The sequence below is a fragment of the Salarias fasciatus genome, chromosome 22, assembly GCF_902148845.1.
Source record: "Salarias fasciatus chromosome 22, fSalaFa1.1, whole genome shotgun sequence".
Lineage (NCBI taxonomy): Eukaryota > Metazoa > Chordata > Actinopteri > Blenniiformes > Blenniidae > Salarias > Salarias fasciatus.
In genome coordinates, this window is record NC_043765.1 from 8,026,621 (window position 1) to 8,053,830 (window position 27,210).

At 40.5% G+C, this 27,210-nt stretch overlaps 3 protein-coding genes across 4 annotated transcripts in view; 2 read left to right on the plus strand and 1 right to left on the minus strand.

Moving 5' to 3' along the window:
• The window catches only part of nudcd1 (NudC domain containing 1), a 41,485-nt gene extending 22,492 nt beyond the window's left edge, over positions 1-18,993 (minus strand). Inside the window, exons 1-6 of the mRNA XM_030121184.1 lie at positions 18,804-18,993; positions 17,708-17,862; positions 15,737-15,922; positions 12,951-13,134; positions 10,647-10,835; positions 3,764-3,971 (exon numbers count right to left, since the gene is read on the minus strand). Coding sequence (XP_029977044.1) covers positions 3,764-3,971; positions 10,647-10,835; positions 12,951-13,134; positions 15,737-15,922; positions 17,708-17,862; positions 18,804-18,918 — 1,037 coding nt within the window. The 5' untranslated portion in view covers positions 18,919-18,993. The remainder of the gene's footprint in view (positions 1-3,763; positions 3,972-10,646; positions 10,836-12,950; positions 13,135-15,736; positions 15,923-17,707; positions 17,863-18,803) is intronic.
• Positions 18,994-19,711: 718 nt separating this feature from the next.
• LOC115409522 (transcription and mRNA export factor ENY2-2) lies at positions 19,712-21,830 on the plus strand. Of its 2 annotated transcripts, XM_030120744.1 has the most exons (5): positions 19,712-19,763; positions 19,868-19,942; positions 20,039-20,109; positions 20,193-20,267; positions 21,537-21,830. In XM_030120744.1, exons 2-5 carry the CDS (start codon positions 19,875-19,877, stop codon positions 21,611-21,613), a joined length of 291 nt encoding a protein of 96 aa, XP_029976604.1. In that variant the 5' UTR covers positions 19,712-19,763; positions 19,868-19,874; the 3' UTR covers positions 21,614-21,830. The 2 variants fall into 2 exon arrangements, with proteins under 2 accessions (XP_029976604.1, XP_029976605.1); XM_030120745.1 differs by lacking the exon at positions 19,712-19,763 and having other exon boundaries at positions 19,770-19,942.
• A 3,535-nt stretch (positions 21,831-25,365) lies between these two features.
• The window catches only part of pkhd1l1.1 (PKHD1 like 1, tandem duplicate 1), a 42,498-nt gene continuing 40,653 nt past the window's right edge, over positions 25,366-27,210 (plus strand). The window contains exons 1-5 of the mRNA XM_030120509.1: positions 25,366-25,427; positions 25,640-25,730; positions 25,880-25,957; positions 26,661-26,805; positions 26,998-27,106. Of these exons, the coding sequence (XP_029976369.1) occupies positions 25,676-25,730; positions 25,880-25,957; positions 26,661-26,805; positions 26,998-27,106 (387 nt within the window). The 5' untranslated portion in view covers positions 25,366-25,427; positions 25,640-25,675. The remainder of the gene's footprint in view (positions 25,428-25,639; positions 25,731-25,879; positions 25,958-26,660; positions 26,806-26,997; positions 27,107-27,210) is intronic.

Genomic DNA, 27,210 nt, shown 5'->3' on the forward strand with positions numbered 1-27,210 from the left:
AGTGCCACTGAAGACAAATGCCAGATTAAAATCATTTTTCCTTTCACTTCTGCTGTAGTTCCATCCCAGATTTGACCAGATTCTCCATTGAACTGACATCATTCAGAGGTAAACGCACACATCCGATGACATCTAAAGAAAAATAGAACCTGTCAACCTTCAGCTTCAACGTGACATCCGGTGCAGGCCCTGCTCCTTCAGTCCCAGAATGTGAACAAGGGCCTTCAGAAATCACTCTCCGCTTTGCTCAGTCCTACGGCTGCCTGTTACGAAACTGGTCTATATTTGGGCAATGATGAGAATATATAAAAGAGACACAAAGGGAAGCTTCTTAATTCACATCCGGACAAAAAATAAATAAATAAATAAAAAAGCAGGATGGTGCTCGACAGCCTGCCTGTGAAGAGCATTACCCATTGGTATGGAAAAACATGTTCAATACAGACAAAAGGAACACAATGTGTCTCTCCAGGTTTTTACATCGCAAAAGGCCATCCAGATGATATCTGCATATACGAGAGACACAGACTGACAATATCTCCATCTGAAAGCCCCCCCCAACCCCTGTTTTTTTTTTTTTTTTTTTTTCAATTTGTGGGAACAAACTGTGCACTTTGTTTGACTGCCATAATGCCCTTATGGAAAAACACAGTCACATCCAGGAGGAAGAAGAGCCTCCTTTGAGGTATTCACGACTTTAAAGGGCATCAGTGTGTGTGTAGAACACCCAGAGAGCGGACACCAGAAGAAAAGGAAAAAGAGAAAGGTCGCCGACGCTAAGATGTAAATTTGATATATACAAGCGGGCGACAGGAATGGAAAATAAAAAGACAGACGCAAATATGCACCTCCATGCCGACCCTATATCGGCTTTAGAAATCATTCACTGAACACATACAAATGGAAGCATATTTTCTTCCTCCATCTCTCACATACAAGAGCCTTTAAGTGGCCAAGGATCTCCGGGACACTAAAAGGCTGTGTAAGATGTTTTCACGCAGACCGCAGCAACAGAAGGACCTGCAGTGAAGAAGCAGGAAGCAGAGATAGAGACGTATATCAAAAGGTCCTAAAACGGATCATATGACTCAACTCGCATGGTCGAGCCGATCAAAAGAGCTGCTGGTTATAAAACCCACTGAGCCCCGTCCGCATCTTTACACTTTATTGTTTGCGGGGCTCTGAATCACAGAGGATGTAGATCCTCGTGAATATGTCACATGTACATTTGGGCATAGATTACGGGATAAAAGAGGAGACAAAGAGACAGGCTCCTCATTCACATCCAGTCGCAGGAAAGCAGGACGGTGCTCGTCTGTCTGTAAAGAGCATTACCCATGGGGACGGAAAAACATGTGGAACACAACCACGTTTACTGGGTGGAAACATAAAAGCTGTATCTTAAAAGAACAAAGGCAAAACCTGGAGGTGGCCACTGAAACGAGTGAATGAAAGCTTAGTTTAATTAAGTTTAGTTCATGTGAATGGGCAGGCATGTTTTCTGTGGCTTCAGAGGAACAAGATTTTAGCTTATACTTTATTGTCTGAGTATTTATCAACTGAGTAGTGCAGTGGAACAATCTGCGTCATAATGAGAAGGTTCTAGAGTTTGCATAGGGTCTGTTTCTTTACTCTGTTTTACAACTGTAGGTGTGAATTTGATTTGATCCTGTTAATCTATAAATTCTCACTTCAGTTGTATAATAAAGAGCATGTACTATTACTTCATCACAGCGAGCCATGGTTCTCGTCTTAACAGCCGGTTCTTTTTGGCCGATGTTATCCCCAGTAAAGGTCATCAGTCGTCCTCTCCCCATGAAAACAGGCAGAGTTAGACCTGCTTTTCCTTCCCAGAGACATTTGCCTGCGAGTCCCTCTGTGGGCCTCGTTGAAGCGCTTTGTTAGTGAAGGCGTTGCTTTTCCCAGCGGTGTTGATTTAGTAAGAAGTCCTGAATCGCTGTGGGTCTGGGTCATTACTGGGAGCACTTCGCCTTGAGAGACTCTCACAGGAGTTGCTGACCCCGACAGCACTGCCGCCGGGGTCAGCGAGACACACGACCACACACAGGCCGTGGATCAGTGTCAGAAAACCCCGCAAAACAGTGACACAATAAGGGAATGATGGATGCATTCAGCTGAAACACAGCTGATGGTTTGGGTTTGGGAAAACAGTCACGCTTCTCAATCATACTTGCGCCTTAAAACTTTCCCTTTTACAACAAGGAGATCTTTTCAAGGTCGACTGTTTTTATCAAATGTCAGGCTACATCAGATTTTAAATATCATCCAAAGCAACTAAAGGCAAAACCGATCGAATTCAGCGTTAGAGCCTAAATTAAAGAGTTACTGTGGATGAAATTAACATTTTTGCATTAGCACAGCAGGGAACAAAATGCAAATAAACTTGTTTTATCTGCTAAAAGTTTCAGGCTTCTCAAGGTGATAAAATGATTCACCTCATAATTTCAAAAAGTGAAAAAAGATGATTATGTTGTTCCTCCAATTTAATGGTGACTAATTCAGTGGTTGCCTTGGACCTGCAGGTTGTAATTCTAACTGAAATATCAATTATTTTATGGCTGGAATGACTGAATTCATTTAGATTTTATAGCTGCAGGGAAGTCGAAATGTGCAATAAGTGAGCTCCTCTGCTCCTTTTTTTATAGATCGCTTTATCTCTACACTTAACCTGCAATCTTGTCTGATTGGACGGCTTTAATGATGAGGGCCACTGTCATGTGTACACGGTCACACAGGTTACAAAAACCTAGAAATTATATAACCATTCCACATTTTGTGTTATAGTGCAAAGAGGCAAAAAAGATATCAGGAAAAACTTACATTTCAATACATTTTTTTTAACAAAAAAAACCCTGCCTAAAACAATATTTCTATATTTCTTTGAAAAATTCAGCAGCAAATAAGTGAGAACTTTCTGATAATGTGAGCTCCAAACGGAACGCATATGACATCTGTGCTTCTTCTCTCAGGAGAACAAACAAAAGCAGTCTGCTGGTTGAACGTGTCGCTTCGAGGTAATGACTCCCTGCTTCAATCACTCAAACATTCCCTATTGAAAACAAGCTGAAACGGCACAGGTCATTACAGAAGAGAGTTTTGCTAAAACAAAGAGAAAGGGACCACATTACTTCATTGCTCGAAGCGCACTGGCTGCTGGCGTCATTAAGAATTGATTTTAAAGTTCTTTTATTGGTTTACAAGCCTGAAATGGCCTTGGCCATTCCTATAAAAGGATGATTTTATATCCCGTCCACGGTTACTATGGTTCCCCTCTAATTTCTTTTTAAAACGTATCTGAAATGTGTCATAAAAGTAGTGACGAGGCTGCTTTTTGATGGTCTGTATCGTAGCACCTCACAACGTCAAAGAAAAAGAAAGAAACTCAAAACTTCAGAGCATGACAAAGTCTCCGACAGAGTAATGTTACTCTTGTATTTATAGTCAGCCTGGATTGTTTTTCTCAAGCGTACTTCAGTTAATTCACTAGACTTGAGACAGTGGTGCAGTGTTTCTGTCCTCTTGATCACCATGAGATGAGCAATGTGTGCTTCCATGTGCAAGCCTTTCTGAGTGGAGAATGAGATCGCATGTTCTTCCTGTGTCTGCATTGGTTTCCTAATTGTTCGTCTGTGTTCAGATTGATATGATACTGCTATAATTTTCTGCAAGGTTTTCTCTGTCAAAAATGGTTTGAGTCTCTGAAAATCCTCAATGCAATCGATATTTTAGAATCAGTCCAAACCTCTTGTCGTTTTTGATGATCCAGGCGCTGGCCTCGGGATCTACGGCCGCATACAGCTGGCCTTGCAGCAGGGCGGCGAAGCCTCGAACACCGATGCTCACGTTGTCGGGGGTCAGCTTGAACTGCACCTCCTCTTTGGTGATGCCTTCGGGCATGCGCACGCACACCGTGACGTCCTCCCCCGTCTGCTGCCAAAAGTAAATGGGGTCTGAAATCGAAAGGGAGAGAAATGGAAGGGGCAGGAGTGAAAGGCGATCCACAGCCAGCTGTCACTCCAAAACATCCTGCCACGGTGCTGGAGCGAGTGGAAGAGAATTACGGTTGAATATTCAGCGACGCTGCAGGTGGGAGACGATTAAAATGAACAAACTGTCAAACTGTGAATGGGGAAAAGCACTGAGCTCACAGTGATGCTGTTCAGTAGCGTCTGACTTTAGCATTTAATCAATGGTGTTGAACGATTTTTGTCTTCTTCACAATACGCACAAAACTCAAATGGACAGAAATAATAAAAAGATTTTCTTAGAAACAACAAACGAATGCTGTTCAACTAATTAAAGTTTGGATTTTCTAAACATAACATTATTGCAGACATGAGAGTCTTTTATCTTTTTCTCCTCGGTCCTCATCACTTTATATCTTAAATATTAGTCCGTTTTTTCAGTGTTTTTACATTGAAATAACATTTGCAAATGAATTTTGGATGAACTAAGAATTACATTAATTATCAATAATTCTACTCTGAAAATTAACCGCAGTATTTCAATGAAATCTGTTTTTTTTTTTTTTTTGCTTCTCAGTTTGTTATGATAGTTAAGAGACAAGTGACAGGATATTACACTTTTAGTGGAATTTAATGACATTTAAAAACGGGATCCTATGCTATGCTGAGCTTTCTGTACTTTTTTCTGCTGAAAATTATGTCTTCAAACAGAAATTTTCCAAAATGTGTTAGTGGATTAAAAAAAAAGAAAAGAAAAGCTTTCAGCCTTCACTCAACTGCTTTCTGATTAGTTTTTGCAGCGTAAAAAGACCTGAACAATTCGGGTTCTGCAGGGAGCCGCTGCAGGGCTGCAGATCCAGCTGCAGGATGGATGAGGGGAAACCGATACAGACGCTCTCTGATGCTTCTGGAGAAACTTGAGATTTTAATAGAAGCCACATAGATTTAAGATGGGAGAGGATCAAGCATAATGCAAACACGAGCAAATTCATCTCTATATAACAATCTGAGTGAAGCTGGGGGTTTTTTTCTTCTTTTTTTTTTTAACCCTGTTTGTTTCCAGGTGAGAATAACGTCTGCCAACACCTGCTAACAGAGCTCAATTAAATGTAGTGCCATGGTACACAATCAGCCAAGAAACAAAAAAAACAAAAAAAAACAAACAAAAAAAAAACAAGTTGGCCACTCTTGCCGTGGATCCAAGCCAGGTGCTGATTCACCGTTTTTGTTTTGAATAGAATGAGTCAGTATAGCTGTGGTAAACAAGGCTTTTTCCAAGCTGACGCTCTTATTTAATTAAAAATGAAAGAATCTCTGTTATGATAACAGCAAATCACATGTAGTTGTAAAGATAATTTAAAGCCACACAGCCGTCGGGGGTCTGGCACGCTCCTAAAGGACAAACTTCACAAGAAGAATGTTAACAAGCTGTTTGTTAACCAGGAACAAATCTGTTCTCGCGTCGTCGTGTTGCCTCCGGCTCATCACCTCCTCTGGCCCGCTCGCGTTTCTGATCGTCCAACAAATCTTTTCGCTTTGTCTTGGAGCTAATAATAACGCCTGAGGGGTGGGGGAGGCACTGCGGCGAGACACGCGCACCCAGCAGAGAGAGAGAACGCTTCTGAATGTAACCGGCGCTGCTGAGGTTCATGTGCATCAGGCAGGAGTCAGCAGGCCGTGTTTGCTAAAAGCTTCACTGATGAGCGGCGTCCTCTCGCTCTTCTCCCAGCGGTGGACAGACGCCTGATATAATAACGGCTCTGAATGCCGGGCACATAATCAGAAATGGAAGAGACTGTTCCATCATGAGTGTGATCAAACACAGTTCGGCAACAAGGAGATCAAACCGTATTTACAGGAACGAGTCAAGATCACTGATAAATATTGCTAAAATGAAGTTCTTCTCTGTCCTTTATTTTCCATTGCCAGAGGCCGTTCAGTATCTGTTGCTTATCTTGAAGGCAGACTGATACAGCATTTTCTTCAGACTACATATTTTAGCCTTTTTTCTGGGCTGCCTCGGGGTAGAGTTTCTCATTTTCCTCTAAAGTGGCTTCAGGGGATTTAAAAACAAGCAAAGTGCAGTTAACTGATCACTCCATAAACTGAAAAACTGAAAGCAAAAAAAATAAATAAATCACCATCAGCAGACTTCAGAGAAACACTGCAGCAAAGTGACATTTCGTTCAGATACAAGGGCCTTTAATGACCTCTACACAGCTTTCATATCAGAGCATTCAGGTATAAACTTGGTATTCTTGGAAATGAAATGGTGCCTTTATTTTCATTGACAATCAGAAAGAACTAGTACAAATCAACCATTTCTTTCTGCTGAACAGTGCTTTCGTTTTCATTTTCGTTGATAATAGCTGAGTGATTGTAGTTAAATAGACTATCATTTCCACTTAATCAAGAGACGCTTCATCATTGGGTTTTTTTTTCCCCACCATCCCTGCTCATATGTGGGAGAGTTGAGAAGAACTGAAAAATGTGGACTATCACTTTGTAAACTCAGTCAATAAATGGAAACTTTCATTTCCGTTCTCAACTGTCTCCTTTCTCATACTTCTTGCAAAAGAAGCCTTGGTAGTTTTACCGGAGCACACATCCTTGAAAACTTACCTACGAGTTCTCCGGAAGCGTTTTTCCATCTTTATCTGAGAATCCCTAAAGGCTGCAGTGGTGCATGTTATCATCATCCCTCTGTTCACCAGACTGTTATGAGTACTTCATTCTTATCTTTTCTGTAGACCTTGATAAAAACACACTCGCTGGATTGAAGCGTGTTGGAGCGAGCGGACATTGAAAACATGCAACGCTGCAGCCTTCTGGACGCTGATTCATCCAACGTAAAGACAGTTTGCATACCTGCGTCTCTCTTCCAGCAGCACGGCACGCAGTCACGCCCAGCTCTCACTCTCACGTTTCCTCTATCATCACTGACAAGCCTCTTTGAAGATGCCTCTCCTCTTCACACCTTATCCACGGCAGACTGCCGATAAAAGGATCAGCTGGAAAGATGCTATCGCTTCTGCTTCAGTACCATCGACACACACCTCTGCTGGTCTGGGATACTTTGTGTGTGTGTGTGGTTGTGTACTTGAAATGAAATGACAGAATCTATCTGTTTGGAGTTTGCAGACATTATCGAGTACAAAACAAAGAAATGAAACCAGTTAGATGGTACGATCCAGCGACGTTAGCTGTCTTTTCTTTTCCTTTTTTTGTTCCAACTCCAGTGATTTGTTTGGAAAGAATTACATTATATTTGATGTTGAGAGAAAGAGGCAGCTGAAAAACTAATCAAGGGTTTGAAAAAAAAAAAAAAAAAGTCCAATTTTTCATTTAACCAAAGACGGGAACTAATTAAATGTACCTGCCAGCATCACCTCAGAGTGGCTTCATCCTGGGGAGACGTGTGATAAAACCAGCTGATGCGACTGCTGTGCTGCTGACAGTCTCTGCTCCTGCTGGGTAAAAGCTGCCGTCACAACCTCTGAGTGCGACCAAACAGCATCCTGGGAATGTTTTAATAGCGGGTCTCCACCTGCCTCCACACAAACATTCAGGGTTCAGTGTGACTGAACTCTGCTTGAAGCCGCTGTGATGCAGGCGGCGGTGGAGTCTTCCACCTCTGTGCAGCAACACAAGAGCTCCTGCCTCTGTTTTAACCCTTTCACACATTTTATGAATTTGTGTTGCGCTCTCGTCTGATGTCCAAGATGTCAGTCTGAACCAACATGAACCAAACTACAAAACAGCACAGTCTAATAACTACATCAAAACACAGTCAATTAGTAATCAATTTTCTCTCTAAAAAGCCTCAAGGGCTCCATTTCACAAACACACATCAACATAAAGGCTGGGAAAATCAATTAACGTTGCAGTTTCAACTTCAACAGATGTGTCCAGTTCCTTCTTTTGATGTGTTTGATAAATTGCAACAGCGCCACAAACCCCAAGACTGAAAAGAGGGTAAACATGAGCCCAGCTTAGTAGAAAATGAACTACTGACTTGCACCTGCAGTTTCCATTTATTAAGTTGAACTCCTCCATTAAAATCAACGCAGAACGCTAAGCTACGAGTTTAAACTGCTGCTTTAATAGATCAGAAAGTGTGGAAGTGCGCTACATCTCAAACGAAAAAAGACAACTGTTTTTTTGAGAAAACAAAGTTAGTTTTCACTGAAATTTTCTGTAGTTGAGAAGCAAGAAGGTCTGAATTGATGAATATTTGCTGTTATTTTTGTGCCTCCCTTCCAACAAAACAACTGAACATATATTACAATTTTGCTGTCATGGTTGATTGAAGAAAAAAAAAAAGACCTTCTTCATTTATAAGCTTGTTATTATGCCTGTAACCATGCTGAAACAGCGTTTTTCTCTCAGTTTTGACATCTGCTCTACATGCTCAAACTATAGATCAGCAGTAAATGGGCCGCTTCAACCCCTGTGTGTGTCTGTTCGTATTGAAGCAATGGACTTTGGAGACGCCAGTAATACAGAGGCTCAACTGAAGAAAAAAAAAAAGCCCATCAGAAACATATGGCGGCACAAATGGAGCGCAGAGGCAGAATTCACAGCCGTGAGGAAATACTGAGAGCACAAATGTTACTGAGCAGGCAGAAACAAATACTGCAAGCAAAGAGGGAAAACTTGTTTTTATGCTGCTACAGAGCCTAAAAATACATCAGATTCAACTTTTGTTTGATCAGATCTGTTTGTCAGACACAAATAGCTTTTGTGAAATATCTGAATTCACTCGCTTTCAAAAAAAATTCTCCAATTGTTCCCTTGGAATTGAAGCACAAAAATAACACGGTGGAGACAAGAAGTTTGTCCAGATGAGCCGGGTCATCATGCTCCACGAAACGGAAGATGAAAAACTTCAGCAGTTGTTCGACGTAATCTGTTCCGGAACAATCTTGAGACAAGTTATTATTCATCTCATCTCAGTTTAAAACAACCTTTTTTTATGTCTTTTACTGTGAAATTACACGACACATCCGTTTATTTGTAAATGAACCGAGACTGTAACAAGAGATTTTTATAACTTTTAACTTGGGTAGTTTACAACAAAGCATTGCTTTTAAACCAAATCAATCCATTCATTCATTCTGAATGGAATTATTTGAGCTTTTAATCCTCATTTGAAACGTTAACTGTCAAAGCATCAACAATTTACAATCTTTTATGGAGAACTAAATAAGTCAAAATATATGAGGAGAGAAGATGCTGAAAATATATTTTGCCCTCAGTGGCAACAGGAAGAAAGTACGCCGATAACCCGACCGAGTGGAGATTTCTTGCAGAGACCTCACAGGGATCTCACTCGCGCTGGTTGGGAATATTCTGCTACCCACTTATGCGTTTCTATGACGACCACCAAACTCGTCAATTTGTGCCCTCAGCTCGCAGCTCTTAAGGATAATGAGCGAAAGGAGACGGTTTTTTTTTCCCAAAAAATAAAAAACATGATGCAACTGCATAATGACCGGAAAGAGAGAAGATGATGGACGGGGTGATTCTGGATCTCCAGCAGAAGGATGCGGGCGGTCTGTGCCACTCTCAGGTCAATGTCAGACATGAAATCACTGCCAAAGTATGTCACATTTTCTTTTGGCATTTCCTGAAGTGTGAAGGAGAAGATGTCAGCATTTCTGTCAAGCCTTTGGACAGATTACCAAGGTAACACAGCTCCACTGCTTCGTTCTGTTTTCATAGTTTCTTCTTCAAGGCCTCACTCTGAGCTCCAGCGGGTCAGGCATGTGCAGAGACACGAGGCACCTACTCTTTCAGACCGAGAACAAGCCCAGTTTGCATGGGATGAAGCAATCTCGGGTGTCTCACCTTATCACCTGACTTCTGTTGCACGAAAAAAACACAGTGTGCTGATGTTAGTATTATAAAGCAATTGTTATATTAGTAGCACACAGCTGCATGCAAGTATTAGAACTTATATTTCATGTTTTACTTTCTATGGTGACGACCTTCCCTGCCTTTCCACATAGATTCACACTGATCTTTCTGTCTTCTTTGTCTTTCTGACCATCCCTCAACAAAAACCCTACGGACTGTTAAAGATCCACAGCCCACAGGAAGACGCAGAGGTTAATGGAAAAAAAAATGGAAGCATGGGAGTGATGGACTCTGCTTTTTCTTTCTCTCATGTAACAATGATTTCGTCCCTACTTTCTCTTGATAACGGTTTCAGTTTCATCTTTTTTTTTTTACAACGTTTAGACTTTTTGGAGCAGTACAGAGGAGAAAAACTATTTAGAAATGTGGCGGCTTCAGTTCACTGATATTCATCATCTTAACGTGGTCGCCTATTTAAAGCGTTTTCTACGTCACTACAGAACAACCACAATACATCTGTAGAAACCTTTGTGAAGTTTTAATCAAGGCTGAAAACTTTTAATGCTTTAGAATGCTGTAGTGAGCAATGAACTCTTTTTAATCGTTCTAATTTCTTACCCTGTTATATATGCCTTTTTCCTTTGAAATGTGTTTTGTTTCATGGATTTCTTTGCCTTTGTGAGGCACTTTCAGTTGCTTTGTGTATGAATGGTGCAATCCAAATAAACCTGTGGCCCTGTATGGAGGAGAAACCCCTGAAGGCAGGAACGTGATCATTTCCCAGCAGCCTCTTTGACCCACCTGCTTTCTCCACCTCCATGGGCTCCGGGCCTGGCTGCTCCACGGGACAGCCGTCCACATGCGTGAAGACAAAGGGTCTCTCCGAGGCCACCATCAGCCCCTTCCCATGAGGCTCCACTGCTGCGTAGTGAGGCACCGTCTTCCCCCTGAGGACCCTCCTCTTCCTCACCTCATACTTCTTCTCCTGACCTGCGAGCAGGGGTCGAAAGGCGCGGTGATGAAGGTGTACAGTCGTCATGTCCTCTATTAAACGCAGCGGGAGGAATTGCGCAGCAGCATCCCATGTCAAGAAGCCCTACGCGCAGAGGTCGAGCTGTTTTACCCGTCACACAGTTCTGACACAGAGAGCTCAAATTACTTCCATCATGACGGCGGTTTTACCTCCCTGCCGGTCTATTCCGGTTTATATTACGTCTGACAGAAGAAATGTTGTACCTGCATTCAAATGGGTGCAACTATGAAGAGTCTCTCGCAGGGTGTCTTTTCTTACTTCGTTTTTTGTCATTAATCCTGATGCCTTCTCTTGTGCGATATGTATTTTCTGTATTAATTACTGCTGTTTTATTTGTTCTCTTACTATTTAACTCGGTGTAGAAAGCTACAAATCCTGCAGCTCTCTTATTCTGCCTTTAATGGAGGCGTAATAATCAGCTTTCTTTGGAACCTTTTAAAGAAATATTGATTTAGTTTACAGTGATTTTCGCCTGCGGGCTCTACAGTGTGATCGTTTCAACCTCTATAATTACATTGACAAGAGTTCATTTGTGGAATTTCTTACCATCTTATGCAAGGGAAAGGTTTTTATACTGTGAATAGTTTTTAATAAATTTGATCAAGATAATAAAGTTCCTGTTTGTGAGATTTGGTTCAGTAAAAGCAAACTAATAAAATGTCTTTGTGTGATTCATTTATGTAAGTGTGAATGTTTTTGGGAATGTTTTTCAAATCAACTCCGGTGCAGCCTCAGAAGAGGAAGAACTAAAGACGTCCAACTCGCCCACACAGGAAGCGACAGGCGTCAGAGCATCGTCTTCCTGCGGCACAACTTTCCATGACTGTGAAATGAAGCGATCGGGCACTTTCTGTATCGAATTTGAATCAAATTAAAAAAGTAAATTAAACGTCATCTGACATTTCTGGAGACGGAAGCACGTCGTCGACACGTCCGTGTTTTTCCCTTTTATTTTTAATATTACTCTAATGAAAAGACATTTTTATTGCAGTTTCCAAGGCAATGGTGACAAAACACCTGAGCTGCTGTATTGATTGAAGTGATTTATGAATGACGTGAGGCTGTTTGCTTCTCAGCTTTGTGGAACAGGCCGCATGAAGGAGGTCCACAGTTTGCAGCTGCATTATTTTGCACTTTTTGAATTTTTTTGTTTTCCTTTTGCACCAGATGAGAAGTTGCTTGCAATTGTCAGAAAATGTGCTCATTTCTGAGCCAAATGAAAAACTTTATTTCCATTCCTTTGACTAAACCAATTCTGAATAGTGAATTGAAACATGGACGGAATCAGGACCTTGAAAAGGCTAATCAATGAGAACCGTGTGAATTGAGAGCCAGCACCACTAACCGCCACATCAATGAGGCATTATGTCATGAAGATACAATTTATATTTTAAAAAAAATCTTCCTTGTTAATATTAATATCATCTGAACTCAATATTTGTCCCTCATTTTTTACAATTAAATTTTTTTTTTTTTGAAGTTTAGAAAGTCAAAATGGAGAGAAATAACTGACTTTTCAATAATAGTTTTACTTTTTGTAGTCACTGACAAAAATGTGTTGATTTTATAGAGCCCCCTGCTGTGATATTGAAACCCAGACGATTGAAAAACTATGCTTCATTAGCATTGCCAATATGTACATTTCAACATTTTGACAGAGAATGAAAACAAACCAATGATTAGATTGCATCTTTAAATCCGACTAAATGAAGAAAGATCTTGCGAACGGCAGCTTCTGTTTTGTCTTTCCAGTATCTGGACCATTAGTCAGGGCAGCGCTCAACAAATGCCAGGAACTTTAATGAAGATCTGTCTTGCCAGTGCTTGCTTCAGTGTTTCCCTGATCTCATTTGGGAACTGACAATTACGCTCCATTAAAAGAGGAGTATGACTAACATACTTATACGATCTAATTAACGGGGACTTTAGTCGTGTGTGGGACGACAAGATGGTGAAAATGCACTTTGTAAAGTAATGACAGGCTTGAAATTCAGATCCTAATTACGTGCGACGCACTTGTCTCATCTTCACGCTCTATTACTGAACTTGCGGCCGGTCGGCGAGCCGCCCACCTTGTCCTGCAGTGTTGGAGACGGTGATCCACTCCAGAGACACGGAGTATCCGCTGCCTTTGCTCTCCTGGGGGTCTTTCTGGACGCGGAGCAGCAGAACCTCCATGGTGTGAACGCCGGCCTCGACATGCGAGGCGCTGTGGAGGATGGTGAACGGTTCCTCCATGTCTTCAGTGAACAGAGGCTGAAAATAACAAACCAACACGTCGTTATTTATCACTTTAACAGGAGGCTTTTGACGATAAAAAGTCAGCCGTGTTACTAAAATGTAAAACAACGGTAATTCAACGGGTCTCACTTGATTTCAGTCAGTGCTTCAATTAGACCCTTTTCTTACATAAGCTTTCGTCTTCATTTAAAGCCCTATTGCAAAATTTGCTTATGTGGAGACTTTAAAATGCAGCAGCAAACGGTAAAACGTTTCAGGGAGCGTGTCCGTGCTTTTCCCCAGGAAGGAAGGCTCGGAAAGTTTTACAATCAAAAGGCATTTTTCAATGTGTTAAAAATAAGGAAAAAATTAATGAAATGAAGTCATATTATGGACTGCTGCCATCAAAAAGCTGCTAAGCCACTGTAAAGCCTCCATCGTGCCCTCTGAGAGGAACACATTTGTCTTTATTTTGCCGGTGAAATGCTAATTCACACTAGTTTTTCTCTATCAGTGTCTCCTTGAAGCGACGCTGAGGAGCCTGACTGGAATATGACTGCATAAATATGTGTTTTAAGAGGTGGTTTGTTATTTTTATATCGCTTTACAACACACACACACAGGCGCACGCACAGCAAACGGAGCCAGGCAGTGAAGTTTGGCTGCCATTTCCGAGCACTGAGACTTAAAATTAGAAACATTTCGAGCTGTGAAACAGGAGGGCTCAAATCTTCATTACAAAACACGACTGCTGCACTTTCAGAGTCACGCGGAGCGTGCTTGTTCAGACGGTGAACGCTCATTTGTCGCCAACCCCAGCTGTGCGCCCGTTATTCGGACAAAGTGCACAAAGACCCATCAAAGACTTCCTCCCTTAATGCTGCTGCAGCCAGTTTCCAACGGCTGGCTGAGCCTCTCCGAAACAGAGACCGGCTCCAAAAGTCTAATTTGCATAACGGTTTGAAAATGCCATTTTGATAAGACACAGGGAAATAAGAGAAGAGCTTATAATGGACCAGAACAACCGAGAGCTAAAGAGTTAATTACGTGCGTCAACATTCAGTTGCGATGCATCCTCTTGTATAGCTATACATGCACTCCATTGTGCTTTTCTTCCATTGTCGACTCTGACAGTTTGTAAAGTTGCAGGCAGAGAGTTTCATGAGCATCTCTGTCGATGACTCGTACTTTTTATTGCCTTTTATTGCCTCTCAGAATTAAAGTTTTCATTTGGAGGAGGGATATTTGTTAGTTTTGGCTGCAGTTGCACAGATCTTGTCCTTTCCCAGTGAGGAAGACTGTCTTAATATGTTTCCAATGGTCTCTGATCCACACAGACCACTGGTTAGGTCAGGCAGTAATAACTGAAAAGCATGACTACTGGGGTCAAAGTTTACTTTGCTGGAGTCATTTGGCCTCCATTCATACAGCATGTAGGAGAATAAAACTGCTGCACACACAGTATCGGATATTAACTGGGATATATTTTGTTGAAAAAAACTGTTGCAGCTTTTAATAAAGCAGCTTTTTGCACTTGAGTTGTTGTTATTTTATAACCTTTATTTTCCAGAAAATGCCAATTGAGACCAAAACCTTCTTTTTCAAAGGAGAACTGAACAAAACAGGCAGCGATTACATAACATTTGCAAATATCATGCATCCAAAACAAACAAACAAAAAAAAAAACCAGACAAAAGCTCCATTAATTCTGAATACTATTCCATGTAAAACGTAAACTCCAGTCTCACCTCACGGCAAGAACACTTTCTTTTAGAGGTCGGCCTCTGTGTGGAAAACATTCCAAATTTCTCCCATCTGCAAAGTTCCTCTATTTGAAGCGGATCAGACTCTAAATCATCTGTAAGTGTGGCGTCTTAAGGCCTGTACAAGCACAGCCCAGTGGACGGTACACAACTGGCCGGAGCCCGTTTAGACTATCTGAACAAACGGTAGTTTTTAGCTCATTTTCCTCGGCAGGAGTGAATGGCTCTGATGTGCTCGGGACGATTTTCTTCAAAGGTTTGACTCTGTCGAGAACCGCAGCAGCAGAAAAACACATGTGGGGACGGCCTCAAAGTAAACTGCAGTGCACATGTTCATTATAATGAAGGGAAATCTCCCCCGGTGTTCATGAAGAGAAAAGAAAGAGCTTCAGAGAAATCTGCTGTGTGAAGTGTCAGATTCACAGGAAATCTAATAAGATCACTTCACGGCTGGTTTTGGCTTTTTGAGATCAGATAAGAATAAATATAACACTGTATTGCCTATTTCATAACTGTTTTGGAAATTACATTCATTTTGCTTTGTCTCACACATCAAGACACCTTTTGAGATCAGGTAAAACAAGGTGTTGAAATCATCTCTTTTCCCCCCCCCAATACTGATGCAAAAAGAGCACAACTCATTTTTCACCACTTGTTGATAAGTGAACACTTATTTTCCAGACATTAACACATCTCCAGGCTAACCGTTCACACAGGAACAACATGACTGACGAGAATCACTCACAAATGCTGATAAATGTTGGTGTCAAACCGAAAAAGCAAAATGACGGTGTTGAACTGTCCCTCTTGACCCCAGACTGGATGAAGCTGTGTCGGACGTGACTTCCAGACACATTCTCCTGTCAATAACTTACTTCCCACTTTGCAAAAGAGCTGTCTCCCCGCTTGCCGGTGCGCAGCAGGTACAGTCTCCCGCTGCCATCGGACAGGGCGGCCCAGGTCGCAGAGGTGAGGCTGAGGGAGGCGCACAGGCGGTCCTCACACCGGGCGGACTCCGTGTTTATCCGGAAAACCTCTCTCGGCTTCCCCAGAGCCGTGTCCTGGAATAACACCACAGAAAACGAAGTGATATGTTTAAACACACGCTGGTTCTACATGTGTGGACCGAGAAAAAGATGATTCACGATGCGGCCGTGTTCTGAATGTTCAGCCACACAGTGGTTAGCATTCTTTAATGTGTTGACTTTTCATGATCTCAATTTGTATGAGCATGTTTTCTCCATTTGATTTTTAGTTAAGACATGAATATTATGTTGACTGGTCTGCCTGTGGAGGTAAATGTGTGTCTTATCTTTTTGTATCAACCAAATAACAATGAAAAATGCCTGTTATACTTTCTGAAATAACACGTTTGTCCAATTACTGTAGCTGATTTACAGAGAAAAGGTCAGTTTATTGTAACCGGTGATGAAGAAAAGCAGCAAATCTTCTCTACCGGTAAACATTTTTGCTCCAGTTGGTTCAATGGTGAAAAAAAGACTGCTTTGACAAGCTCAGCGCTACAACTGAAGAATTGCTGCGGATGATTTAAAATGCTCACACAGCCACCAAACGAATGACAACAATCCAGAGGCGACACACAGACAGGACTTTAATGAGACTGAAGCTTTGAACTGAAGAGATCAAGGTCGCTGCCTCCGTCTTCAATGATCCCCCAAGAATTTCAGTAATTAACATGTCACACAAAAGCACATCATTAAAAACAATCCCTCATCATGTTGTCATTGTTAAAGCAACAGAGAAAAAAAATGCATTGACTATGAAATCCAGAGAACAGAAAACAACACGTGGTCATCGGGGTGATGTTTCGATGCCATGTGGCCGCCCATGTGACGCGGCTTCGTGTGTGATTCAACAGTCTTGAGAGCCTTGTTAGTAATAGACCACATGAGCATCACTCATACCATCAAGTCTTTAAAAGGCGGCGAGCAGCCGCTGCCCAGCTGTTGCCATGGAGCATTATATTGATACCTAATGTGCGATGCACCTTTGACATCATTTTCTCCAGCATCGCGCCTTCAATGCCGCAAACGGAGCGGCAGCCACCTCTGCACAATGTGTCGAGCCACACAAGCTGACACAAAAAGCCTGTCAAGGACAGTAATTATCATGCGATCATTGTAATTAGGATTTGAGCAACACATTTCCATCCAGAGTTGTTTAATGATGGCACTGAAAAGCCAGACATACCGTGTCTCAGGATTATAGCCTGATCATCATTATTCGGGGAGGTTTAGACTTTAAAATACCTTAAATAAGGCCTCAATTATCTCTAATTATGGCAATGATAGCTCGGACATAAAAGAAGTCTCGGTTGGAAAAGGTCATTAAGATGATTTCTCCTCGTATTAACGTCTTATTAGGTAACAATATTGGATCAGAGGGTAGAGATAGTTTGATCATCTCTCCTGTGAGTAATGACAACTCACACAAGTGCTCATCCAAAACTTTATCCACTGCAATGAATCACACCATCAACAACAAAAAAAGCTGTTCTCATACTAAGGCCTGACTTCTTCGACATGTCTCTAATTTAGCTTTTTTTGCCGCACAAACAAAGACTGAAAAATCAAAAAAGATTAATAAGATTGCATTAATATGGTGTTTTTAAAATTGTTTATTTCTTTAACTGCTTTGGATTCTTTTCTTTTTTTGTCATACATCATGGATACTGCTGTTCCACAAGTATTTGGCCACCACCTGCTGGTGCATCAGTTAAAGGCAACAAATAAAGCCATGGTTGCATTATCAAAATCAGCGTACACATTGGTGAAAAAACAAAAAGGTTTAATGCATGAGTGCACCTGGACTTCTAAAACACTCACCAAAGTGACAGTGAGACTGAGAACACGCCCTTTGCAGTCCACAAATAAAACACTGTCTTCATACCAGGGGTCCAAGTGCAGGTAGTTGTACATGCCGAAAGCACGCATGTGCTCCAGGGTGTACTGAGTATCCTTTAATTTCACCTCCTCCACAGCTGCAACAGAGGAAACAAGGACAACATCAAACTGCGCTCATAGTTACGTGTTTTTGTACACATGGAGCTGGAATAATGTTTACAAGAACAACATCTGTGCATGTCACTGTGCAGCTCTCAAAGATGCGCTGTGGCTGATTAGTTAAGAAGAAAAAAATACAAGAAATTAATTGAAAGTAATGATAAAAACCTTTTAAAACAAAAGTGAAACTGAGTCATCATGTACGACCAGCAATCAATATATCACAAGGTTTTAAGTAAATTTGCGTGGTTTGGTTTTTGCATTTATCCATCTTCAATACTGCTTTATTGTCAGTCTACCACAGGACAAACACAATTTCACACACAGAGGCAGGTTATGGTCACAAATTCACCTCATATGCATGTTTTGGGATTGTGGGAGAACATGCAAACTCCACACAGCACGGAATGCATTTGAGGCGGGAGTGTTGTGGGTTCAAATGAATGCGTTAACTGCTCCACCGTGCGGCCTGTTTGGTTTATGTGTGGTTAATCACAAATGAAATAGACGTTAAAAAAAAATTGCAAGTCCAAGATCCAGGACCATCGTACACATATGCATTTATTACATTAAGCATGTATTACAATTTTCTAAAACAACTGCTAAATCAAACAATTTAAACCTGAATGAGCAATCTAAATATTTGACAGTAAATGTTCTTGTTTTGTGCTGTTGCAAGTCGCGCATGAAGTATAAACTGTGATTATTTGTTGCTGTTATTTAGGATACAAAATCTCAGTTAAGTTATGCCCCCTCAGGTATAATTGTAAGTCCGGGAACCCTACATTGAGCCACCAGGTTGCAGCTTTGTGCATCTTGAAGATAACTGATCCAGGTAGCTGGTTTAGTTTAACAATCTGAGGTTAACCCAGAGCCTGTCAGTGCTAAGCTAGCAGGACAGTAAGTTAGTTTCTCTCACCAGCGTCCAGCTCCACGTTATACGTGGGTATGGCGTCCAGAGACAACCGGTAACTCTCAAAGCTGGGGTCCAGCAGGTCTCTGTTGACCTTTAAAGAGTAATTAGAAGCCGCCATGCCTCTGTTTTTGATCAGAACACCTCCAGGTTACTGACAGGTAAATGATGATGTGAAGGAGAACACGCGTTTCCTCTTTTGTTTCAACACGGAGCAAATTACTGCGAACAACAATCTCCGAAAGGGCTCATGGGAAATTGAGTTCTCAGTCCTATAGCATAAAATACATGTTCACTTATTTTAAGCTTTATTTGAATTGTTTGATATAGTCGCAAATGCTACTTTTGAACATTTATATGTTATTGAACTTTTATATCATTTTTCAAGACCTTATTACTCCAAATCAGGAGTTTACTGGACCTTCAAACGTCTAACAGATTTTGTTTCATTTTTTAAAAATAATATATTTGCAGCTAACACATAAAATTAAATTAGTGAGGAATATAAAGTTACAGCTGATAACATAGCTGTTTTGTTCCATTTCTGTATAATCACATACATTTTTAAATGTCGATGAGGTGCATTGTAATTTTAATAACAATCTACTTATTGAACCAGTATTCAGACCTAGTATTTTAGGACCTACAGACAGTTAGGATCCGAAAAAAAACATGTCACAATTCTAGGGAAAAAAAAGAGCAAAAAAATCATCTTTTAAAACAAGAGAAATTTGATTTGTGCATTCGTAACTCAAGGGGAAATTCAGTATTTGGGCAATTTTGAATAAAAGTGTAGTATTGGAGGCAATGTTGTCACTTTTATGAGTGCTGTTGAAAACTTACGTGAACTAATCGGATTTTATAGAGCGATTAACGGAGGCCGGAACCAACGAGCATCTTTCGTTTTCGGCGGAATCGTTAAGAAAACGGAACACGGTGTTCCCCAGCTGATCCATCCTGACAAAGGTAACGTTAACCGGATTGGTAACTAAAATTAATCCAGTCTTTCTGCGCCGATCTGTCACTGCTGCCTTCGGACTGACGCCGGCCGTCCCCGTGTGTGTTTCCAGGCAGATCATGAGCAAAGACTCCCAGATGAGGGCTGCAATCAACCAGAAGCTGATAGAAATGGGCGAACGGGAGCGGTAAGCCAACCTTTCTCCGCAGTGATTTGGCGGATTACCGACTTTTTCTGGCGATCCGATCAATAAACATCATGTCAACTCAATGTGTGGACGCAGGTTGAAAGAGTTGCTCAGAGCGAAGCTGGTGGAGTGTGGCTGGAAGGATCAGCTGAAAGCACACTGCAAAGGTACTGTGTGTGTCTGCAGACTGCGTTACTGTATCTGACTGTATGCAACTGCATCACTGAAGGAAACGACTCCTGTGTTGCAGATGTGATCAGAGAAAAAGGTCTGGAGCATGTCACAGTGGAGGATCTGGTCACAGAAGTCACGCCGAAAGGCAGAGGTATGGTACAGATATCCAGGTCCCAACACTTCTCTATTAAAATGTTTATACTAAAGTATTTCATCAGACCTTTCTGAATGTTCGGGTGACGTAAATATCCTTTTCAGCTTCACCACATTACCACAAGGAGGCACAACTGTGTACAAACAAAACTATTTCAGGACAGAAAACCCACAACAGATCACAAAGACATGTAAACTAACCAATGACTGATCCCTAAAGATGAAGATGACCACATGTCCTTAAATTAATTATATAAAAAAAAGCACCCGGTGGCACACAAACAACCATACTGAGATGCAAACACAAACAAAAAAAGAGAGAAAAATGCTCATAAAAAACCATCAGATCACAAAAAGGCCTAAAATAACTGTAATGCAATGTAAACATACAGAGAACCAAAACTGAATTGTAAAAGGCACAAAGAACTTCAAAGAAATGCAACCTGACAACAGAAATATGCTTAATAAATCCAAATAGAGGTGACATGATCACATGGAGATGGTAAGCAATTGAAGATAAAAAAAAATGAAATAGCAACAGAGAGACAAAACCACCATAAAGTAATGTGTGGGAAAAGACACATGACCTACAGAAAGAAAAACGAAGGACAAAACATGATAAACTACTGTACAAGACACAATTTATCATTAAAAAAAATTATACGCAAAGAGATCAAGTGTACAGAAATGCAAAAATAACACAGAAAAAGACCATAAACTGATGAATCTTAAAGACACAATACGATCAACAAGTAGAAAATGACCAAAGAAAAACCCTGACGCATAAATAACTACAGTGTAATACCGTTGTGCAAAAATAGCCAGCGTCACAAAATGACAACAGAGAAATGAGAATTACGCCAAACTGCCGAGAAGGAATGCAAAATTGATTTCAAGGCATCAGACAACAAAAGACGTGTGATCTGACCACAAAGGAACACAGAAAGACAACAGAAGCGCAAAACAAAGAGATGCCGAACAAATAAAAATCCAACATCTATGATAAGGGATAAAGAGAAACCAAAGATTGAACATGTTTGTACCAGACAGAAAATCGTGTTTTCTGATTGTTATCTTCTGTACCACTCTGCCACAGTGCTCTGGAACACTGATCAGGACAAACACACAGAGAGTGACAGTTTAAGATCACCAGCGACACCTCAAACTCATGTTTCTAATGTTTTCATGTCTAGTGAATGTGCAAAATATTACACACACTTTCAGCACATCGAAATAATGTGCTCTCCTGTTGTTTGTTTCTGTGCAGCGCTTGTTCCAGACAGCGTGAAGAAAGAGCTGCTGCAGAGAATCCGAGCTTTTCTAGCTCAACACGCAACCTTGTGAACGAGTCTGTCCAGACATCTTTCTTTCTTTTTCTTATTTCACTTTCCATTGATACACGATTAAAATCCAATCTGATGTGTGTTGTCATTGTGAGCAATGCTGAAGTGTGTTAATTTTATTTTGTATTATGTGTTTTCATATTGATTTAAGTTTGTTATGCTGCAATTTTGAAAAAAAAAAAAAGAAAACAATGAAATAAAATCATGCCTATTTTTGGTCACTGCTGTTGTAATTCCTGCTGTGTGAGCTGTTTCAGGCTGAACTGCAGATTTGACTTTTTTAACCGCAGACAGCCCGATGAGTGGTTTGTGCTAATAATAGGATTAGTGTGACATAAATGACATTTTCTCGTCCTCTAACGTTGTCAAACTCTAAGCTAGTTCATCTATAAGAATGTAAGAAATGTGCATAGACCCAGCACCTGTCAAAAGTCAGTTATGAAAGACACAAATTCTGCATTATGTGGTCGAATTTGTGCACCTATAAACACGCAAACACCCCTTTAGGGTGTTCACTAACTAAAATTTGAGGTCTCCTTATAGAGAAGTTATATTCATCACACACACAGTGGTAGGTGAATCACCCCACTCTCTTCTCTAGAAGTTTCCAAATCTGTTGTGAAACATGAGTAAAATATGAGCTCACTCTGGTAGTTCTGAAATGTTTCTGTCTAAGAATAGGACTGTTTCTGTGTAATCACTCAGGGGACGGTATCATTGTCCAAACCTGCTTGGTTGTGTTTCAACTCTTTTCATCCTCCCGATTCCTTCACGAACAGCGCTTGTTATGCTGATCGTGCTGGTCTCTCAGATGAGGTAACTGGGGTGTTTGGTGTGTGGGCAGAGTGAGAGTTTGTGTGTGGGCTGTGTGTGTCTTCATATCCTGCAGCGTGCGGCCAGTGTGGCTCTGACTGATTCCGCCAGCACAGATCCAACATATAAGACAGTGTGTGCACAGATTCAGCCGACTACCAGCAGCAGCTCCGATTATGAAATACCAGTAAATGACTGGAGGGATGCTGCTTTGTATTTGTTGAGAGCCCAACAGTTACTTCGGTTTAAACACTTTATTGAGCACTCAGTCAAGCTTAATGGGAAAAGGTCACACAATTACCTCAAAAAATGGGAATTTCACCATTTATCTTCACACCATTTTCTGTACATGAACTAGTCTCTTCTCTGTTTTAGCTTCATGTTTAGTCTCCACCAGCTTCCAATGGCACTGAAACATCTTAACTGTTAGTTCATTTATGAAGGAAATCTTTAAGAATTAATGGAAACATCTGTTTTTTTGAGAAACTAACTAGTTGTTGCAATGTGTTTTGCTAGTATGATTGGCAGCATTCACTTTTTGGCTTTGTAGAGGCAATATTCAGTAACTGATCAAAATTAGTGTGTTATTTTACTAGCAATTGTCATCGTATGACTGTTGCATTAAACCACATATAAGCATGAATAATACACACCACAACTCTACTTCCATTGTGATATTTCGTTATCTAATGAGCTGCTGCCGTATCAATACAAAAAATGTAAAAGAACATACATTTTATTTCTGGACCTGTTGGGGTTGATTTTTTTTTTTTTTTTTTTTTTTTGATAAAATGTCTTTATATATGACTTCCAGTAGATATCAATGTTTTCTTTAAGAAATGCTCAAGGTCATGCAACTACATGATTAGGAAAACTCAAATGTTTAGTAGTGCCTTTCTCTTTGTCTTTTTAAGCAGTGCGATTGCTGCTTAAAGCTGAAAAAAGCAATTGAAAGAATGTTACTAAGAACCACAACCTATCCTGTTACAGTCTGCCTGATCATTGTTGTTGTTGTTCTCACGCCACGTCAAAATGTTTCACATTTCTTGAGACAATGATCTTTTCCTTCCCAAAGGGAATGTTCCGTGAGTGACTCTGTCATGTCAAGAATACATAATCTGTTCTTGTGAAATGTTTCGTAAATAATCATGCTTAAAATAGTTTTTCTAACATGTGTGAAGATTTTAGGAATCTGTCGGCAAAAGACTGCTCAGGTTTAGCACTTAAAATACACAGTAAAGTAAAGGATGCAAAAACAATAAAGCTCATGATGGTTGATGGTTTCATTGAGGTAATTGTCTTTTAGGCAAATTTTAGCTTATGGTCACACTGTAATGAATTACTTTCACTTTAAATAGCACCGGCATATTATATCTGACTGAGGGTTGGACAGTGAGCTGAAGCGAGCAGACTTTGTGTGAAGGCAGAGGTCTACACATCCTGGGTGGGTTTCATCTCCATCCCGGGGAAAACAGACAGACAGACAGACAGTCTCTCACCCTGATTCCAGTAGAGAGGAGAAAGAACATGGACATAATGGGAAGGCATACAAACTCCACTCATAAAGGTCTTCAAACCTGGTATCAATCCATGCATTTTCTAATTTAAAAAATGTCATTTGGTGGAGCAGATATTATGTAAAGCAGATATGGAATGAATAAGAATAATATAATCTCAGAGATGCACAAAATATACAAAATAAACTCTAAAAGAAAGGAAAAAAACACTTTTACGATGCCTTAAAATGATCCCAGAATTACATCGCAGATGGGTTTCACCTGGTTCCTTTCCAAACTTGTGCAAACTCCTCCTTGATCAAGAATTCTCTTTACATTTCTTCAGAACTTTTTATGATCATAAATTCCTGAGGGACTTGTGAAAGGGCTTTTTTTTTTTTTTTTTTTTTGCTCCTGCCTTTAGAGATGTGTTTTTGTGCACCTTAGCTTTTTCTGAGATAAACTCCTTTTCTGTTCTGAAGGATATTAAAGTGCCGTCACCTCTGTTTTTGGAAATGTTTGAGGAAGGAAATGTGTGTTTGGGTTAAAAGTGCAGAGTGATGATTAACACTGAGTTTACGGTAAAAGTGTGATTCCTCTTCCATCACGTTGTCTGTGTCGACTAATAACAACTCTGCATACAGTGTGACGCCACACATGTCTCATCTCGTCTGTGCTGGTGGATGCTGCCAGAATTTTTTGTTCTGAAATTATAATGTTGTAAAAATTCCTGAGCTGCAGAGTGTCCAGAAACAGCCTCATATTCATGGCGCCGTGCATTTTTAGCACGTTTGTAAAATGGTTATTGACATGTCTCCTGCGGTACAGCAGACCAGGGACTTCACTCACTGCCAGAGGGCAATTGGAATGACCAACATTAGAAAAATGTATTTGAATTTTGAATAATTGACTGTAAAGCAAGAGGAAGGGGCCTGCATGTTGCAGGCAGACCAACAGTCTTTGTTTTTTTTTAAACAGACTATATTGTACTATTAATTTATGAAGTTGCTTTCTAGTGCAGCTAATCAGTAATTTTATTAAATTGATCACTAAAATTCAACACTGATTTGATCCATTAGAGTTTTTTTAAAAAAAAAAAGGTGCTTATGTTGTTTCTGCATTTTGTTTTATAACAATAGGAGTGTCGGAGTGTGTGGACACAAAACACGCAAACACACACCTGGCTGTCAGGCCATTGTTGAAGCTGAATATCAGACATCTTTCTACTTCCTTTCATTGCATCTTCCTCAATTCTGTGTGAATCTGAAAGTTCCTGTTTGAAGCTCTCGTTCAATATGGTTTGGTTCCCAGACCGTGTTTTGACACACAGAGGGATGTGACTGTGTTTTGATGACCTGATGAGAACAGTCTCCACCTGCAGAGGCGGGACTCCTGGACCCTGAACGCCTCATAAATAAGAGGTGGAGCTGCTACCTGCACTGAACACAGAGCATCTTGCTCAAGCTGTGACCAGGTGAAGGACCTTTGTTGAAAAACTAGCAACAGGTAGGCTCAGTCTCTCCCATTTTGTATTTTTTTTTATTTTATAATCAAATCATATTGTAATATGAAGTATGTAATTGCCTTTATTGATGTTTGACCATTTTTAAACATGCATGAGAGCAAGTCAGCCGATCGTAATTTTTTTTCTTTACATTTTACTGGCTGTAAAGTTCATTTAGTATTTACTTGTTTATTTTTTTTCCCCCTGAATGCAGCAGTGACATTGGACTGGTACTCCAGGGTCTGTCAGGATGGGCTCTGCGGTCCTCTCTGCAGCTCTGCTCCTCTCTCTCTGCGGCTGCGCCTGTAAGTTTCAGCAAACTTCATTAACTCCACAAACTTTATGCAGTCACTGTTGAATCTCCTGCATTTCAGATTCCAAGACCCAATTTTTAGGCAATCTCTAGCATGTGGTGTAAAACGTGTCTAATGTGGATTTTCTTTTCTGTTTTCAGGCGCTCAGCAGGTTGACTTGGTGAGTCCGAGGAGAGGAAGCATTAATGGAGCCACTCGACTCACCATCTCCGGAGAAGGTAACGCAGCGCTTTCACTTTATTTTACTTTAGCATCAAGACTCCACATCAGAAATTACTATCACATCAGGGACAGTCCATCTTTCATCTAAAGTTAATGTAATTTGAATTTAACTGAATGACTTACGCAAAAAAAAAAGTCAATTAAGGTGGAAGTAACGAATAACTAATGTAATCACATTGTCTTTCTGGTGTTTCTAACAATTTTTTGGGCCCCCTTGACTTTTTTTTTTTTTTTTAGCTTATTTAAATTTACTAAACAACAGTAATACACATGTCACGTTTTTTAAGACCTGTTTAAAAGTAGCTATGTTAATGCTAATAAAAAAGCCTTTGTCAATTTATAACTTCAAAACGTCTCATAATATGATCAATTTGGAGCTGGTCAAATTTAATGAAAAGCTTTACTGTTGTTAAAATCATGTTTCACTCCCTAGAATTGATAGCAAAACTTTTTAATGTTCAAGGAAAAACATCTTCATTTGGATACCATTCATTATTTAAATATAGTTGATGGTTTGTTAGAATAACATGCTGTGAATATTAATACTTGTGACTCTAATGTCTGTGGCTGACAATGTAATTCAATGCATTTTTTAAGTAAACTGTAATTTGACTAGTTTTTTAGGAGTGTAAGTACAGTTTACGACAATGCAAATGCAGCGATTGTTTCATTAAGTTTTTCCATTGAATTTCTGGACAGGTTTTGCCCAGGAGGGACAGTTCCGGCTGAATCCAAAAGACGACTCGTTTGGGAACCGTGTGACTCTGGTGTCCAGCACGCTGTCCGTCCCCTGTGACGTGGAGAGAGACTCCACACACGGCAACCAGATCATGTGCTACACCAGGTACACCTGCTTCTAAAGTAGTCGAAGCAATCTAACGTCAATGATTTAACAGTGATGCATGAAGAAATGTGTGAGTGCTGTTTGTGTTTTTGCTGCCCGTGATTACTGAAGTAAAGTACTTTGAAATTAAGTTGTCTTTCATTACATTAATATGCTTACAGCCATTCTAAAATGCTGGTTTTGTCCTTGCAGACCCATGCCACAAAACAAGTATGTGGTCCACGTCAGCGTGGACGGCGTCCCCATTCCCAACGCCAAGATATGCCGTGGAGCTTATGGCCACTACCACTGCAGCTTCTATGTGAGTTTGTAGCACAGATGCTTAAATTCAAATGAATGATTAGACATGTTTTTTTATTTGTCTGTTAGCTTGTTTTAAACAAAGTTCTTCCTGTTGTTTCTTAA